The sequence below is a fragment of the Sander vitreus genome, chromosome 24 (assembly GCF_031162955.1).
Source record: "Sander vitreus isolate 19-12246 chromosome 24, sanVit1, whole genome shotgun sequence".
NCBI classification, from domain to species: domain Eukaryota; kingdom Metazoa; phylum Chordata; class Actinopteri; order Perciformes; family Percidae; genus Sander; species Sander vitreus.
Window position 1 is genome coordinate 9,048,666 of NC_135878.1, and position 17,097 is coordinate 9,065,762.

Below are 17,097 nucleotides of genomic sequence, written 5' to 3' on the forward strand. Positions count from 1 at the left end.
ATACTTCCTTGATGCCAAGGCCAGACATCCATGCTCTGTATCGAGCCCTGTGGAGCGCCATGTCAAAAGGCACAAGGATAGGGCTCAGGGGAGGCAGTGTAAACCGTAATTGCCGCTGACAGCTCGTTGGCAGAACACAGTGTATCCCGTTTCTCGGCTGGGACGAGACAAAAGACATGGGGACAAAAGATGTGTCCCGTTCCTCTCATTAACTCATGTTTCCTCTCTGCTGTCTCTGTCCTAATACCAATTAAAAACAGAGCTTTTCTAATGTACTTGGACATACTATATAAAGGCCATGATTACTCTAAGTGTTTGTTTTTTTAGGGGGGTAGGTATGGCAGGACAAGCTGAGTGCTGTGCTCCATTTGCACAGGGGAGGACAAAGCAGAGCTTGTTCATAAAACATATAACATATAACCATCTGGGATGGACTGTTTGTCATGTTCAGCCAAGTTGGTGGCACATGGGAGGACAGAACTAACGAACTGTCTGGCTGGCAGGAACCTAAGCTCTGTTCACCGGGCTCAGCGAAGGTGGGAACATTTTTTTGCAATCAACTACAATTTCGTAACTTGGTTTTGTCGGAGAGAAACAACATGTCAGCGCAAGTGGATGGCAGACAAAACGTAACATCAAGGCTTGAAATTACCCTCGATGAGGCTCATGCTCGTATGAGACTGACCGCCGCACAAAAGAGGCAGGTTTGTGTGACGCATGCACTCGTCCCGCTCTCCATTTGTAAGCAGCACGACACGCGGCAACAAACCGCTCAATCGTGAAGAGTAGAATCAACACGGGAGAGCACATATAATGATTGTTTGTTCGCCGTGCGCATATCTTGTGTGTGTGAGCTTCTAAAAATAGACTCAGGGATAAGCCGGGCCCTCTTTATTGCAGCGAAACAAAATGTTAACCCCTTCACCCCTGGATTTAAGCATGGATGTGTGATTGCGTGCATTTGGATAAGAGGATGTAAGGGGGTCACTGAATGGAGAATAGGATGAGAGAAATGTAAATGTAATGCATGAACCATCATACACTTTGGCCTTGTATTCACAGATCTGTAGTCAACCACTGCAGAGAAGCTTTTACTTTTACTTTATTTTTAAACGTTTGAGAAGACGATGGATGGAGAAGCTTCCTTTTATCACAGTTCGTCTCAACTGTTTGTTTTTTTATCTGACATATGCCCAGGGAAATCACAGCTCTACTGGACCAGCTAGGAATTATGTGTCTTGCTCAAGGGCACCTCAGGTTCCTCACTTTCTCTCACTTGGGAAAGTGTTTCTCGTTCACTTTTTTTTTTTTTTCTCCATTTACCAGTACAAGCGAGTGATCTTCCAGTCCCAAGTCTGTGTTCCTTAAATCTCTATGCCACTGCTGCCCCCTTAATAGTATCTGGCAGGTGTAATAAAAAGCAAATCCATAATGTAGACTTATAGGCATCCAGAGATCTGTGAGCGTACTGTACTGCAGAGTTTATCAAATACGGGGGTGAGACCCAAAGATGGGTAGTCAAATCACTCCCCCCCCCCAAAGCTGCTGGTTGTCAAAAATGACGAGGCAAAAAACATGAACTTTTAAGAAAAAAAATGAATGGTAGAGTAAAACCTTCTGTCTGTCCCTGCCGTGTACAATAACGCAAAATACAAGGCTGTCAGCAGCAGGGTGAAGGCGAAGGTGAATGTGCAGGAGTTTAGAGCCTGCCCTAATAAATCTACAAGATTAGCTTTTTGGCCTTGATAAAAATGACTTTAGTATGAGAAACCAGGAGCCAGGGCTAGTCGATCCAAGATGGTGTGTGCGTGTTTAACTTCTACAATCCCATTCTTTTAAGGTGGCGTCAGTAAGAAAACGCATTTGTGAGTACATGTGCATTTACTGTACACTGTGTGTACAGCGTTCTGTGTCCCGTGTGTCAATGTTTCCCTGAGCAGCAAGGGGACAACCCTACACCAGGGTATGCGGGTGTCACTACCTTGTCTGTAGTGCTATTTTACGTCAGCAGCACTCCCTCGCCCCTTCTGCCTAAACTCCCTACAGACCAGATAGTAAAAGTGCACACACAGCTACACACGCAAAAAACAATCTGCAGCACACCCAGTTTCATATTCAGACGGGGAAAAAACAATCAGATTATGATACTTAAAGGAGTAGTTCCACATTTTGAGAAATAGGATTATTTTTTTTATTTTTTTTTTACTTTATTGTTCCCTGCTTTCAAACACTTATTTGTTATTTCACAGTGGCAGGAGTTGAGTATTGAGCGTGTTACGCCACATTACCGTCAATCGCCTGACACCCTCAGGAAGAAATGAAAAGTCACGACCAGGAATTAAACATGTGGCCAAACGAGATCACTGTCGGCAGATTGTGTAAAGCTAGTTTCAATAACAATGACTTTCCCTTTAACCAGTATCCATAAATCTGTCTTGACTAATGCCAACACAAGTTGACTAGTCCGTGCACGACATAAATCTGTATATGGCAAGCAGCAAATCTACCAGCGCATGAAGCCTGAAGAGACCAATATCCTAACCTTACTCATTAGTGTTTACTGTCCTTTGTTTTCCTTATTGTTTTTGTCGTGTTTCAAGGCTATACAGAGCTAGAAACGGTTGGGCTTGTAACCTAGATACCACTGAGCCTTCGAGGAAAGGAGCACTGTGTCAAGTTCACCGGTTCACAACCATAGAGGTGCTCACGCCCACACAGACTCTGCAAAATAAAGCAGTAAAAAATTTAATCTGAACAGTTCGTATCCTGCTGCAGACGTGGTTTTCATAGTGTTTGTGGAATGTGTTCACTTTACATTCTTTGCATGAAATAATGTAAAGTTCAAACCTCTCATTCACAAATAATCACTTGCAGTACCTGGCACTTACTTACCAACCGCTTACTGGCCTCAGTGTGTGTGTGTGTGTGTGTGTGTGTGTGTGTGTGCGCGTTCGTGCATGTGTGTGACTCATGTGCAGTCCCAGCTATTGCTCCAGTGGTAAACTGCAGACTTTCCTGGAAAGCCAATGCACTTCTGACTAAGGCAAAAAACAAATTGTTGCCAGCTCGTGGCATCACCTTCCCTCTTTAATAAGACTCTGTAACACCTTGAGGAGGCTGCCCTTTTTTTAAACTCATGTCTTCATTTCCACTTACAGTTCATCCTGCCTGCATCAATTTCACAATGAGGCACCCGAGATCAAGCAGCTTGGCTTGTAATGGTGGTAAAAGACCGACATGAGTGATGCATCCAATCCTTCCAAGAGAAATGGGCAGATAATGACAGTAAAGATAAAAGGATTTCAACACTACCATCTGGATTTAACAGGTTTCTCTACAATGATAAACATATTCTTCATTCTAGGGATGGTAAACATCTAAACATTGATGTTGTATTAGGAAAAATAAACGTGTCAATCGAAAAATATGGCCTTTATTACAGTTGAAAGTTTAATCTTATTGGTTAATGTATCTGCTACTAACCAACAGAATACTATCACTTAGCGTTATCTGCCCTGACATTCCATAACGGTGCATCTCTAATATTTATTGTTCTGGGTGTGTAATGTACTGTATGTTGCAGCTGTCCTGTGCTATTAATGAGGACTTTTTTCACCCATCTGTACATTATATGTTGATTTCTAAGAAAATACTACCCTTGCTTGTCTTTCCTTTTGCTCCAGAATGTGGTTTGTGTGGTCTCCCTCTTTATCTAGACACGGGCAAAAGCCAGACTGTCCAGACCAGGAACCGATAAGGGGTGCTAATGGCAAGTGACCACAACCACAGAGGGGCCCCAGAGAATCATGGGAAACCCCGAGTTCAGACATTTTTGGGTAAAGGATAACATTCAGCAAAAACACAGATTTAAAGGGTCACTGAATCACAAAAAAAAAAAGACTAAACATACTTTTGATTATTTTTTGCTGTAAGTTTGTCAGGGCAGTAACCACGGTAACGTAAAAAAAAGATCAGCTACTCAGCGACTTACTTGCTAAGATTTGAGCTCTGGAAAAAGAAAAATGCATGCCCGTGCGCATATCTTGTGCGAAAATATTTGAAAAAAATGTCTCCGTTCGTCAAGTGGTCGTTTCGCTCAGTGGACTGAGACTCATACTTTTGGCAAGAAGGTGGAGCAATTTAATTCAGCCTCACTGCTATTAACAAGTGCAATACATCCCGAGCGTGACATTTACCATTCAACCAAACACGGTCAACATGTTAGCTCATTGCTAAGCACAAGTGTAAAACAAATGTCGCCAGCTAATGTGCTCAAGCTCTGGGTACACAGACTAAGCCGTCCTGTGGAAATACTGAAGCCCGTTTGCTGATATGGCCGCAAAAAAAGACTGATGTCAAGGGCCGCGTCGGCCTGACCCCTTTTTGTTCTGGGAAATATAAACCCAACAAAGCGTTTTAAATTTCACTTTTCTAGGAAGAGATTTATGGTAAATTATATTTAATCTAAAAATCCCACTGCTGCTGTAATAAAGAAAATGAGTAAGTCCTGGATCCAAAAACGTGCGTGCTAGTAAGCTCATTTACAGATTACAAAAATGGAACGCAAGCAGGCAGGCACGCATGCACACTCACAAATACCCGCCAGAGCTGCTGCATGGACTGCGTGAACATGCAAACACACGCGCACGCACACACACGCACACGCACACACACACACACACACACACCCACACACACACGGCTTTACATAGAGGGCTGGTACATGATTGGAAATAAATGCAAAGCAAGCACGGAAAAGTTGGCAGCTTTGGATAGCAATACAAATACATGAGTACAACAAAGCCGTGGATCTGAAGGTCTCATTGTTCACCATGAGAACAAAGCCAATGTTGTTTAATTGCCCTCAATATAAAACCAATTCAACATAACTGGCAGTTGCAGACAACCCGGATGCAACCTGAAGCCACAGGATCGATTTCCTTGCATCTGTTTCTCAAAAGGACAAACAGAGAAATCCAACTGATGCATCTCTTTCAAACATACAGATTCCTTGCCGGGCAACATTCTCACTTCTGTAAATATCACTGACATAAACACTTCAGTGAGAGTCTGACAAGCGCCACTAGGCCATAGTGTTGCACATTTTTCACATTTCATATCTTTGAATGTCTCTCGGGCCCTGTTTCTGTCTCTCTCTCTCTCTCTCTCTCTCTGTGCACTGACAGCCAACAAGTGTCTCTAAGCTGTCGTTCAAACAAGAGAAGCAACACCTTGAATTGACGCCCACACTTGGCAGCACTCTGAGGCCCGAGATCGTCTCCTCTGAAGGCTTTTCAGAGGCAAACAAGACAGTGAGGAGCAGCAGCTGCTGGTATGAATCGTCTCTCCTGGACACACAAAAGATCACAGCTATGTTTGTGTTGTAGTGAGAGGTGAGTTAACACGGGTGACAGGCATGTTCCGGGTAGCCCTGTTCGGCCCTCTAGTGGGAAGCAAACTGTGGAGATGATGAGACTCAGAGGAGGACAGCGTGGGAAATTAAAAACAGCTAAATCTTATTATATTTTGACAGGAGCTGGTTAGTTTATCTGCTCTATCAGCTGCTACAGCCCCTGGCCAGAGTGAAGTTTCCTGCCTTGGCTGTGTTCAGATCTGGGCATCGATTCATATAACCGTTTGCCTTCTTCCAACGGAATCGTAATTGTGATAAATTAATAGAAAAAGGTATCATTTCAAAAAACTGTTTGGAGAATAAAAGCCATTTTTGATCTGTAACAAGACTGTAAGAGTCTGGAGTCTGTATGACTGAAAGTGGCTTTCGGAAGATTTCACCGAAGAAGTTCAGTTTACTCGTCGAGTAATGAAAGACTTAGATGCTATTGCGTTGCATTGTGGGAAATGTAGGATAGTGTTTTTTGGAGCTTGACCCATGCTAGGGATAAACTGCCAGCATGTCTCAGCCTCTGCTGCTTTAATGTTGACAATTATTTTACATCTATCTCTTGTGGGTCCCCTTTATGGAAGTGCAATTAGTGGAGTACCCCTTTAAGACATTTCTAAAACTTAATGATATGAACCACAATTTTGTTTTAGAACTTGTCAAAGTCTTTATCATTCTTTTAAATAAAAATTTACCAATATTGGCAATAAAGTGAACTCAGAAACAATCATAGCAATATACAAAATGTTGCCTCTGACTTCATCATGAAAACACAAATATGAAAGTTAAAACGCGCCTAGAAACAAATGACTGATTATCATTTGAATATGCCCTCCTACTTAAATGTATATATTAAAATCGGGGCGGCCTCTAGCTCACCCAGTAAGAGCATTCGCGCCACGTAGGCTGAGTCCTTTGCAGCGACGCGGGTTCGAATCCGATCTGCTGTCCCTTGCTGCGCATCATCCCCCATCTCTCTCCCCCTTTCCTGTCTATCCACAGTCACTATATAATAAAGGGAAAAGAAGAGTATGTTAGAATTAATTTCAAGGTGATGAACACAACTCCGACCATTTAATATGTCACTTATCATCACATCGCACGCATATGTCAGCCGATATCAGCGTCAAAATCATTTCTTAGGCTTAGCAGGGCGTTCATTTCGTCGGCCCTGTTTGAAGAGGAGATGTGTGAAGGAATAGGAATGGGCGGTCTAATGACAACTGTTGAGGCTCACTAATCTTAGGTTAGTCTAACAATAGAATGTGATTTGCCCTTACTCGGGGACAGGGAAAGTGAGTCAACACTAGGATTGGGAATCGAGAACCAGTTCCAACTTGGAATCGTTTCAAAAATTCCAATTCCAATGGAATCGTTTCTTTATTGGAATCGTTTTGGAATCTGATGATCGGTTACAAATGGAACACATGATCAAGCAGTCTTGATTTCCGTGGCAGCCGCCGTACTTCCAGGCGCTTGTCGTGTTGCAGCCACAGTAAGCGGAAGCTCTAAAGTGGGGCGTTGAAAAAGCCCGGTACAACCGTAAATTACCAATGAATCGAAATAAAACTGTCCTCTCATCTGTGAAATAAGCATGGGAGGACTAGGGTTGCACGATATTGACAAAATGTGATATTGCGATATCGATTATGAATATTGCGATATCGATATTAATTTCGATATTTTTAAACATATGTACAATTACAAAAGTTATGGGAAAACGCATCAAAATAGATTCATAACAAATACAACACAAGTTTTATTTCAACTGAATAACAGTGGTACAACATGAATAAATAAATAAATAAATAAGGACCATGTCTACAGAACAGGACATGTGTTACTGGTTGTACAGTATAAAAGTGTGTCTCTATCTATTTTGTCACTCACGCTGTCGCTCTCTCAAAATATGCACACACGTGGTACGCTCCATAGGGTTTGTCACGTAGTGGCCCCGTGCGCTGACGTGCACTAACATGTGCAGGTGGCACGGTAACTGGCCGATGAAATGATGATCATTACAGCGTTTCAAGCGGACTCTAAATCAAACACAACTAAGCCACGCAGGCAACGGACGGGACGCGGCGCTCCACAAAATAAACTAAATATTGCATACTTATCGCGACACTTTCGATATAGTATTGCGCAACGTGATATCGCGATAACGACATTGAGCCGATATATCATGCACCCCTACATGTGACCCGTTTCAACTCCACCCCTCAAAGAATTGGAATCCAGAGTCGTTCAAATCAAAACAATTACTAGTCAACTAGTCAACACCATGGCGAGATGTCTGTGGACAGGCACGTGTGCAACTTCAAGAGCATACACATGTGCCCCAGAGTACTGAATATCCCCACTACCGTCTGGAGTGTGATGGAGACGTCGGAGGGCTGAGGGCGCCGGCTGAGGCTGCAGCTCGTTCATCTCCCTCGGGGCCCGGGGGGGGGGGTTACCTCAGCTGTGGTATTTCTATTGCACACACTCCTACATGTACAAAGTAAACACAGTCAACGCTGTCAGGTACCACACCAACCAGGGCAGGGAGCTAACCTTTTCATCTGCCAGCTGCTTACCGAATAATTTATCAGCTCTGCTAAAACACGAGCTTCTAAACTGAGCTTGATTGGGTGTCAAAGAGGAAAGTAGACTCTCTTAATGAGCCCTTGTTATGGACTTTTTCTCTCGCCCTCTGGAGCTCATTCATATTGAATCAAGCCAATTAACAGTCATAAAACCAGATTAAAATGTTTTATTGCGTTTTAGCGAGCTGCGATCTGTCTGTGCCCAAAATCAAAATGTTCCTATGACAGATGTAGCGGCAGAGAGATTACCCCCTTAATCATGTGACTGCATGGAGGAGCTTAATTCTCATTACTGCACACGTGACAAGTCAGTGCGTAGGTCTAGTCGGTGCATCAGCTTAATCTTGCATATTTAATCAGTATCCTACACTGGTATTTGTGCACCTTTTGTGTCAACATATTATATAAGTATTTAAAGTTTCGCCCAGACTTTTAAAAGACAAAAAAAAGCCCTGGGATGCAGCTTCACTTTAAGTCAGACTGATTAAATTTAAGGAGCATTAGCTGATCCTTCAACCAGGGTGACTGACCCCCCCCCATCCAACTGATACATTAGGCTTTTAAATTAGGAATGATGCAGGAAGTCAAAACAATGGCCAGAAAAATGTCATTTAACGGTGGATTATAATCTGAATGCATGGATCTAATTTTGCTATCTGTGGTGACATAAGACCTGAAATTACTCCCGAAAAATAAGCCGCTGAGTCAAATTGTGATATTGAAACTTTATCCTACATGTGTAAGAAAAGTGACTCATTTCCACCTTGTACAAAAACGGCTTCATGCTGACTGACAAGGAAACAACAAGCGTGATGTACTGACATAGATCTTACCTTGGTGGCTGTGTGATGTCATCGCTGACAGGTGGGTCAGGTGCGTGCCCACGCAGTACGGCAGATGAGCGCCCGGCTTGGTGTGTGTATTGCAGAACAGATGTGTGTTTGCCCAAGTTCAGATGTGATTACAGGGTGGCAATCAGGAGGCTATTATCCTTCCAAAACTGTGGATGTGCCGACTGTGTGCGTGCGTGTGTGTGTGTGTGTGTGTGTGTGTGTGTGTGTGTGTGTGTGTGTGTGTGTGTGTGTGTGTGTGTGTTCAGGCTGATTTAACACTCAGGACGGTCGGTCAATAATTCCTCAAGGCTGGAAACAGGAAGTAAACTTCCAGCAGCAACAGCCAATCCCCATGAAGCTTTTGATTTGGCTACTCCAACCAGAGAGGCAGCTCGCTGTCTGGCACCGGTACCAACCTATCAGAGAGGATGAAAAAGAACCATGAGGTATACAGATTTTAAATTTGGGAAAAGGAGAGCACAGATATCTATGAGTTGAGAGAATAGGTATCAGGAGATTAAAAAAAGCTGCATAGGTGTATCTCTATTAATGTCTCTCTCTCTCACACACACACACACACACACACACACACACACACACACACACACACACACACATACACACACACAGCTCTTTTCCAAGTTATTTACAGTGTCGATCTTTCAGTGACACTAATTTGGAGATGGCAACTGTTGTCCACTTACAGTATAGACCTGATGGCTTGGTCATCTATAATTGTTAAAAGAACTGACAGTTTTTATGTCCATCAAAGCAATTATATTATCTACTGTAGGCCTGCAACTAAAGATTATAAGGATTGAAATACTGAATAGGCAACAAGACTTCAAAAGTTGTACGCCGTGGTTGAAAAAAAGTATCACTTACAACTTATTACAACCCCTTTATTTCTTGTTTATTAAGCCCATTGTGACATCCTGCTCCTTGAAACTTTTTTTTGTTTTAAAGTAAAATACTGTTGCCATGCAGATCCAAGACCACCTTTCGAAAACTCATCACAACCTCAAGTTTGGACCTCGTGCTTATGCTGCAAGAAGCTGTAAACCAATCGGGCATTAAATTGCTTGTTCCCGGAAATAGTTTCTTTTTGATTAGGGTGCTCCAAAATCAAGAAAACAAACATGGAAGTATGATGTATTGATGTATATACTTTCACTGTACACTAGAAATGGGTAGAACGGCCCTGTTAGTCTTATGAACATTTGAATTTTACAGAGCAGGAACCTTTTGATTCTTGTATTTGTGTTGGTGATAAATGATCTTTTCTTGGTTTTTGGAAGTAACTAGATTGTTTAATTTTTTTTTTTTGCTGATTCTGAATTTTCTTTGTTTTCGGAGAGTAGCCCGAATTCCTCGAGCCTGGAGCAGGAGTGTCAGATGTAATCACGGCTCGAGCCCAAAGCATCAAGTCGACTTTACTACCAAAAATAGAAGGGGTAAAACTGCCCGAGGGCGAGGTGGGTGGAGGGTGATGGCATGGGGGTAGCGTGCATGTTCACGCCCCCTTGTGTGTGTGTGTGTGTGTGCGTGTGTGTGTTGGCAGAGGTCTGAGAGGTCCTCTAAAGCAGGATGGATGCATATGTGTGTGTGTGTGTGTGTGTGTGTGTGTGTGTGTGTGTGTGTGTGCGTGTGTGCGCGTGTACGTGCATTTAGAGGGGGGTGGGTCTCAAGACAAGAGGGCCAGACAGTCCAGCCGCAGGACAAATTGCCCCTCAAAAAAGTCGGTCAGTGCACACACACTTGCGCTTTGTGATGGAAAAGCAAGGAGGGGTGGGGTGGGTGGGAGTGTGGGGGGGGCAACGTGTGTGTGTGTGTCTCAGGGAGGGGCTGACACCCCAGGGGGGCTTCATGCAACACCATTCTCCCAGGGCATCTCATCTGTCTCGGGAGGGGTATTCGTGTGTGTGCATTCTAGGCCATTGTCCCTAAAAGAGCTTGCTTGATGAAGGGTGACAGATCGGGGGGAGACACAGATCTGGAACATGGGTTAAAAACCAGTTATGATGGAAAATGACACAAATAATAGCAAATAAATAGCTTGTTTCTCCAAAAACAAAAACATTCATTAAGCATGTAACTTATTTATGACACTAGCTGCTATAAATGCCTGTCACAAAAAGGTGGGTAGGCTACTAACCCTGCACTCCAGTCCAAACTCAAAACTCAAAATTCACCATCTCTGACTAATATTTCGTACTACAAACCGTTCAGTTCGCTTAACGGCACTTTAAACTAGCCGTAATGTGTTGCTTTGACGTACTTGCTCCAACAACCCGTACGCCCCCATTCACAAAAAAAAAAGATTGACGCATGCAGAGAATTACCACCGCCCATCCCGAACCATTCACACACACTCGAACACACACTTAACGCAGGCCTGTACCTTCATTTTACGTATTTATCTCGCCAATAACACAAGTATAAGGCGATAGAGGCGTGTTGCCACTATGTATATTGCATTAAAGCCTAGGGCTCGGCCGTGCACTAAAAATAGCTCAGCAACAATCAGCATAATAAACATCGCCTGTCCATCTCCCCCCCCTTACTGCCTTCACACTTCCCGCCCGCTACATTGCAACAAACCGTCTGGAATCTTTAGCTAAATGGTTTAAAGATGTGGAATCATTCCTACCAGAAATAGATACGATTCAGGCTCAAAGAGCAAGCCGTAAAAATAGAACGGGAAACCGAAAGCGAAGCGGAGCAGAGTGGAAACTTCAGCCGGACATTGTTTTGATGAATGCTGTCTGTGCATCGCATCCCTGCCTGAATATCAACATCAAAGCGGCGCAGCTCGGCTACACACTCATCCCGAGGGGGACACGAACACACCAACAGCTCACCTACACGGGCCAGGAGGAAGCCAGTCGTCACCAACATGTGTCCCGCAGTGCTTTTATTTCTCTCCCATGTTAGACTCTGGGGGCTTTCTCAAACGCAGGAGGGGTTGAGGTGGGAGGGGGGAGAGGGGACAAGAAAATTCATCTCCTGACAGATTCCGCCATACTGGATTTTTGTAACAGCCCCAGCGTCACATGGAGCGCCCCTGCTTTTACCAGGGGCGGGCTTAAGTTTGGCTACAGCGTGATGTTATGGTCATTAATAAGGGAAATGTCTCTGGGCGTGTCCTATAGGCCTACTACAAGAAATAGCACTGTTATATTCCAAAATGCAATACTAAAGTAGTTATTACTTTGTTTTGAATAACTTTATCCTACTTTCTTATGCTTTACATCGCGTGCAACGGCTCTATAATATAGCCTATGAATGAATAACATTTTCCTGCTCTGTGGCGTTTTTATTGACCACGGCATCATTATTATAATTCAGAATATTGTTATAGTCTCTTATAGTGAGTCAGTGCCACTCTATAGTGACTTTGTGACACTTTTAGCATAATTTGTTGTATTTTATCTGTTAAACAAAGTATCTAAATACTCATATATTATTCATATTGGAATTTATTGAGCACCAATACTGAGTTTATTATAACTTCATCCTAGGGCTGCACAATTAATCGCAATTTTAACGAAATCGCAATATGGAATAGTGCAATATCCAAATCGCAGAAGAATTTGCTGAAGACAAAGTATGTGTCAAACCATTTTGAATTAAGTATTGCGGTGCCCTACTTCATACCCAACATATAGACTTTTTCATTTTTTTATCCATAATAACATCCCTATAATATACTTACACTAAGAATTAGTGTGTCTATGCTACACAGAGGTTAGTTTACAGTTTACATTATAATGCCATTGTGATCATTATAACTTTAATATGCTTTATCAAAATCATCACTGTCACTGATTATCTCAGTGGTGTGTTTCCAATTAACTTAACCAAGTTTATGATAGGTTTATGTACTATGATGACATTATTACATTGCTCGAATGTTCCTTGAACATCAGATTTTTGAAGCCATTTCATCATAAACGCATTGCGTATATGTTTGTATCTTCTATGTTATGAACGACGTGCTTGTGTGATGTTGTAGTTCTGCTGTGATTTGTCTGTAGTAGTATCTCTGCAAAACGTACCACTGTTTGCTATACATTAACTGTTTATAAGGAACAAATAAGCTTGAAAAAAACACACGGATTTTAATCTACAGATTGTGGATTTATTGAAGACACATTTCATGTTGTGTTATTGCAACATTTGTGTTGTAATTGCCAATTATAGAAAGCATTTTGCTGCCTGAGATCTATTGCAACATTACTAAACTCCCCTTCTATTATTCAACACTTTCCATAACCAGGACTGGCAAAATTAACGTTTTTATCCAATTTTTGCTCATTGCAACATGAAACGCCTCCCCCCCCACTGCCTTCTCTAATCCAATATGCTTTTATTTTCATTACTTTATATTTGATTTTGCATCTGAGCAGCCACCCACAAGTAAAACTGCAACACCACTGCCTGGTTTAGCTGACTTGATTATTGTTATATGCTAACCAGTTTCTATATAGGTTACATCTGCAGGCAAAAAAGGTGTTAGTCAAGTGCAGGTAGACTACACAGCTCTGCTCCCACTGGTTCCTCTCATACCTCCAGGCTCCTTTGACTGAGTAAAGTTCACAGAGAAATGTTGGATTAGATTCTGGGCCTGAATAGACCAGGCCAACCCACCAAAGAGTAGAATTGGTTGAAACATGATTTAACTTAATCACTGCCAAGATTTGTGCTAAGGTGAAATATTCAGAAAGACATGTCATGTCTAGTGTTTTACATCTATGGGTTTAAAACCTACATGTGCATGCTAACATTGGTGGGAAAAGGGTAATATTTTTTCTATTTTTTCCTCCTCTACAGGGAGATCAGAGGCCAGGGTCCACCTGCAGTTCCAAGACTTCAGCAGGGCAAGTGCACACTCACACGAGCCCTGGACTTCCCTAGGTCACATTCACCACTTTTATTGCTGTCAAAAGACCTTTTTGTGTTTGCATTTATTAATCGAGGTCGCTCCTTTTTTGGAGTACAGGGGAGGCCCGTTGGGACAGCCGTATCTATGGCAACAGAGGATTAGAATTTCTGTGGATGAGCTACGGAGCATCGGTTACGTAAGGTGGTCAGTGTTGGAGGCATCTCTGATGTTTTTGTGCTTGAGTAAGCTCATTAGGACCAAACCCTGTATGGCTGCAGACCTCTCTCTGCATAATATATTATATGAAAATAAGATACATACCTGAGAGAGTATGGGAATCCTTCTGTTTATATGCTGGACATCACATTCACTTTCAACCACTTATTACCAGTGTTGCATATAGTTTTAACTAATGTTTGTGAGGACCTGCAAAAACATGGAAGAATTTCTGCCTTTAAAAATCCCGCCTCTCTCTAAAATACTTAAAAACAATAGCTGCAACTAAAAGATAACTTAATGAAAACTACCAAACCTGCACTGAAAGGATCAGATGTTTAATGAAATTAGACATAGGCTGATAAATAACAAGAGTCTCCAGCCATGCTATAGCTTTGTGAGGTTGAACTTAGATACATGCTAATGACATGCTAACATGCTCACTATAACAATGCAAAACCTGCTGATATTTAGTAGCTGTAATGTTTACCATGTTCACACACAAAGTTTAGTTCTGGGGGAATTTACCATCAAAATCTAATCAAAATCAATCAGGGATGAAATTATAATCCATCCAATACATACAACTGGATAATTCATCCATTACATACACACAAAGTAAAACCACCAGTAAAACCAATAAAAAAATGCTTAAAAAATAGGTATTAATGTGAAGACTTATGTTATATGATTCTTTTCAGATAAGTTGCAAACTGTTTACAGAATCCTCTCACCATATTCTGAAAGACATGTTTATACCTTTCTGTCAGGGAGCACACCAATCGGTCTTGGACATCTGTGGTGTTTGTCCACAGGCTTTTGCTGACGCAGACATGCATAAAACACTCAAATGTGTGTATACGTGTGTGTGTGTGTGTGTGTATGTGTGAGTGTGTCCAGAGCAGTGATGTCAAAGCAGGGATTAGATTGGTTTATATTGCCCAGAGCAGCACATTTGCAATTCAGTGGACATCACACTCAGGTTGCCAAATCACTGATTATGTTAGTTTAACTATTTTTACATCCAGAGTCACTATCACCTCTTTCCATTTCAGGTTTGTATCTAGTATCTGTAGAGCTACCAATACTAGATACAAACCTGAAATGGAAGGGTATTAGTACCAATAGTAGATACAAAACTGAAATGGAAGGAGGTGATGGTGATGAGTTCTCTTATTTGGAGCATGGTGCCTTAAAAAAGCATCTGTAATAAAGTGCCTTACATGGCTCTGGCTAAAAACACAGATCCTGAGTAATGATGTTCCAAAAATACTTTATGTTTTTGGCCAGTGGCTGAAAAAGGAGCAGCAAATAGGCTAGAAAGTCAACAGGCGCGCGTGCACGGCCTGCGCAAACTACTGCTCTGCTACCACAGCAGACACATCACACACAGGCTGTGGACCAGACCACTTGCAATACACACACAACTGGCTTTTAGTGGTTTGAGAAGGGAAGCCGTCGTCTCACCCAACACGGTCCCACATGAGTCAGACGCAGCGTGCAGACAAAGCAGGCAGACCTCAGCGTCATAAAGACGCTTTGCTTTGCCAGCGAGAAGGAAAACAACTTCTAAATGTCTCACATTGCTTTTGACAGCATGTGATGGGACTGTACAACAACAGTACCATCACAGTCCCCGACATTCATCCACTGTATTGTGTGAATTAAACCCTTTTCTTGTATGTTATATTTAAAAAATGAGACATGAAACCTTTCCAGGATGCCATGAAACTGGAGCGTTTAAGAGAGAAAAGAGAGCAAAAATGAGCCATAAAGAGTTCTTGTTAAAAAAGAAGCAGAGTCAAGGCTTCTTACAGTCGAGCCAGTTAGTCTAAAACTTTCCATCAAAGCCTTGCTGAGCTGCATGGAGTAATTACCTCTCACACAGCTACAGCTCCAAGGCCTTATTACTGATACTGTTTGTGTGTGCGTGCATGTGTGCATAGAGGTGCACACACACACACACACACACACACACACACACACACACACACACACACACACAAAGTAGATGAATATGTCTCCATGTCCTGGTCAGGCAGTGTGTTTCCATGTGTGTGCGCCTATAAAGTAACAGCACCCCAGAGTGTCCTGCTTTTCAAACATAAACCAGCTTGCCTGAGTGATAAACCGAGAAATGTTTTTATGGCGGGTCGCTCCTGGTCTCTGCTGTCCCGATGACGGCAGAGAGAAGCCCACCCAATGTGCTGTTTTTTGGGTAAAAAAAAAAGATTCAAAAGACAAAGTGGAAAACACTCAGAGCAATGATTTCCTGACCCTGCAAACGAATCAAGTCCCTGTCTATGATATCTGAATTTTAAATCCATCTAAATGGGGCTGATGTAAGTACTCAGATCTTTTCCTAAAGTACCAATACAACAATGTAAAAAAATAAATAAAAAAATACTACACTCGTAGAGATCAGAAAGATCGTATCAGAAAAATGTACCACCTGTGAGTAAAATCATATGGACAATCTGTCCATAAACTCACAAGATGATCCTAACAAAGTAAAAGACAAACTATATAACTGAAAGAGGTGAAATAACTTATTTTCATCCCATGATTGATGTTTCATCGGGTGTCCTGGTTGCTCAGGGCAGGGACTGAATCACATGTTTTCTAAGGTCATACCAGCTCATGAGCTCTGTTGCATACATACAGTATTCCCTGTTCCTCCCGACTAGAGACTGTATATACAGCCTATACTCCTGACTAGGATTAATATCCACCTTGCCATACGTTATTCAGTCATGTTGTCAATCTTTGATGTGACCAACTAAGTTTATTTTTGTGGATATTTTCGGAATTCTATTCATGCACCTCTGGGCCTCAAAGAGCTGCTGAGCCTAAAATAATTTGATTAGTCTGGGTCTGAGACTTTAGTGTCTCATGATGGTCTAACTGCTGCTCCAAATGCTTTTTTTTTGGTGAAAGAGTGACTACTTGCCATGTTTTGGCACGGAAATTAGTTACATTTAATTAGTTGGGAAAACATCAGCTCTTGGATCAGCATTTGTATGATCCTTCAAAATCAAGCTGCTATGCGCAGTGTGGTAAAAAATGTCCAAAAAAACGTGTTTAATTCATCCGACAGTGTTAGAGGCTTAATGTGAACGGGAGCTGAACAACTGCGGAAACAGACAGACGAAATAAAGCAGCTTTAACCAGTGT

General features: G+C 42.2%; 1 protein-coding gene across 6 annotated transcripts in view; it reads right to left on the bottom strand.

Annotated features, from left to right (window-relative positions):
• The window catches only part of LOC144513016 (histone deacetylase 4-like), a 57,292-nt gene extending 45,421 nt beyond the window's left edge, over positions 1 to 11,871 (bottom strand). For 2 of the 6 annotated variants that reach the window (XM_078244070.1, XM_078244067.1), the window contains exons 1-3: positions 11,684 to 11,871; positions 8,823 to 9,238; positions 6,281 to 6,406 (exon numbers count right to left, since the gene is read on the bottom strand). In XM_078244070.1, coding sequence (XP_078100196.1) covers positions 6,281 to 6,406; positions 8,823 to 8,844 — 148 coding nt within the window. In that variant the 5' untranslated portion in view covers positions 8,845 to 9,238; positions 11,684 to 11,871. Of the gene's footprint in view, positions 1 to 6,280; positions 6,407 to 8,822; positions 9,239 to 11,472; positions 11,600 to 11,683 lie in introns of those variants that run through there. The other 4 variants (XM_078244072.1, XM_078244071.1, XM_078244068.1 and 1 more) reach the window with 3 other exon arrangements.
• Between the last annotated feature and the right edge of the window lie 5,226 nt (positions 11,872 to 17,097).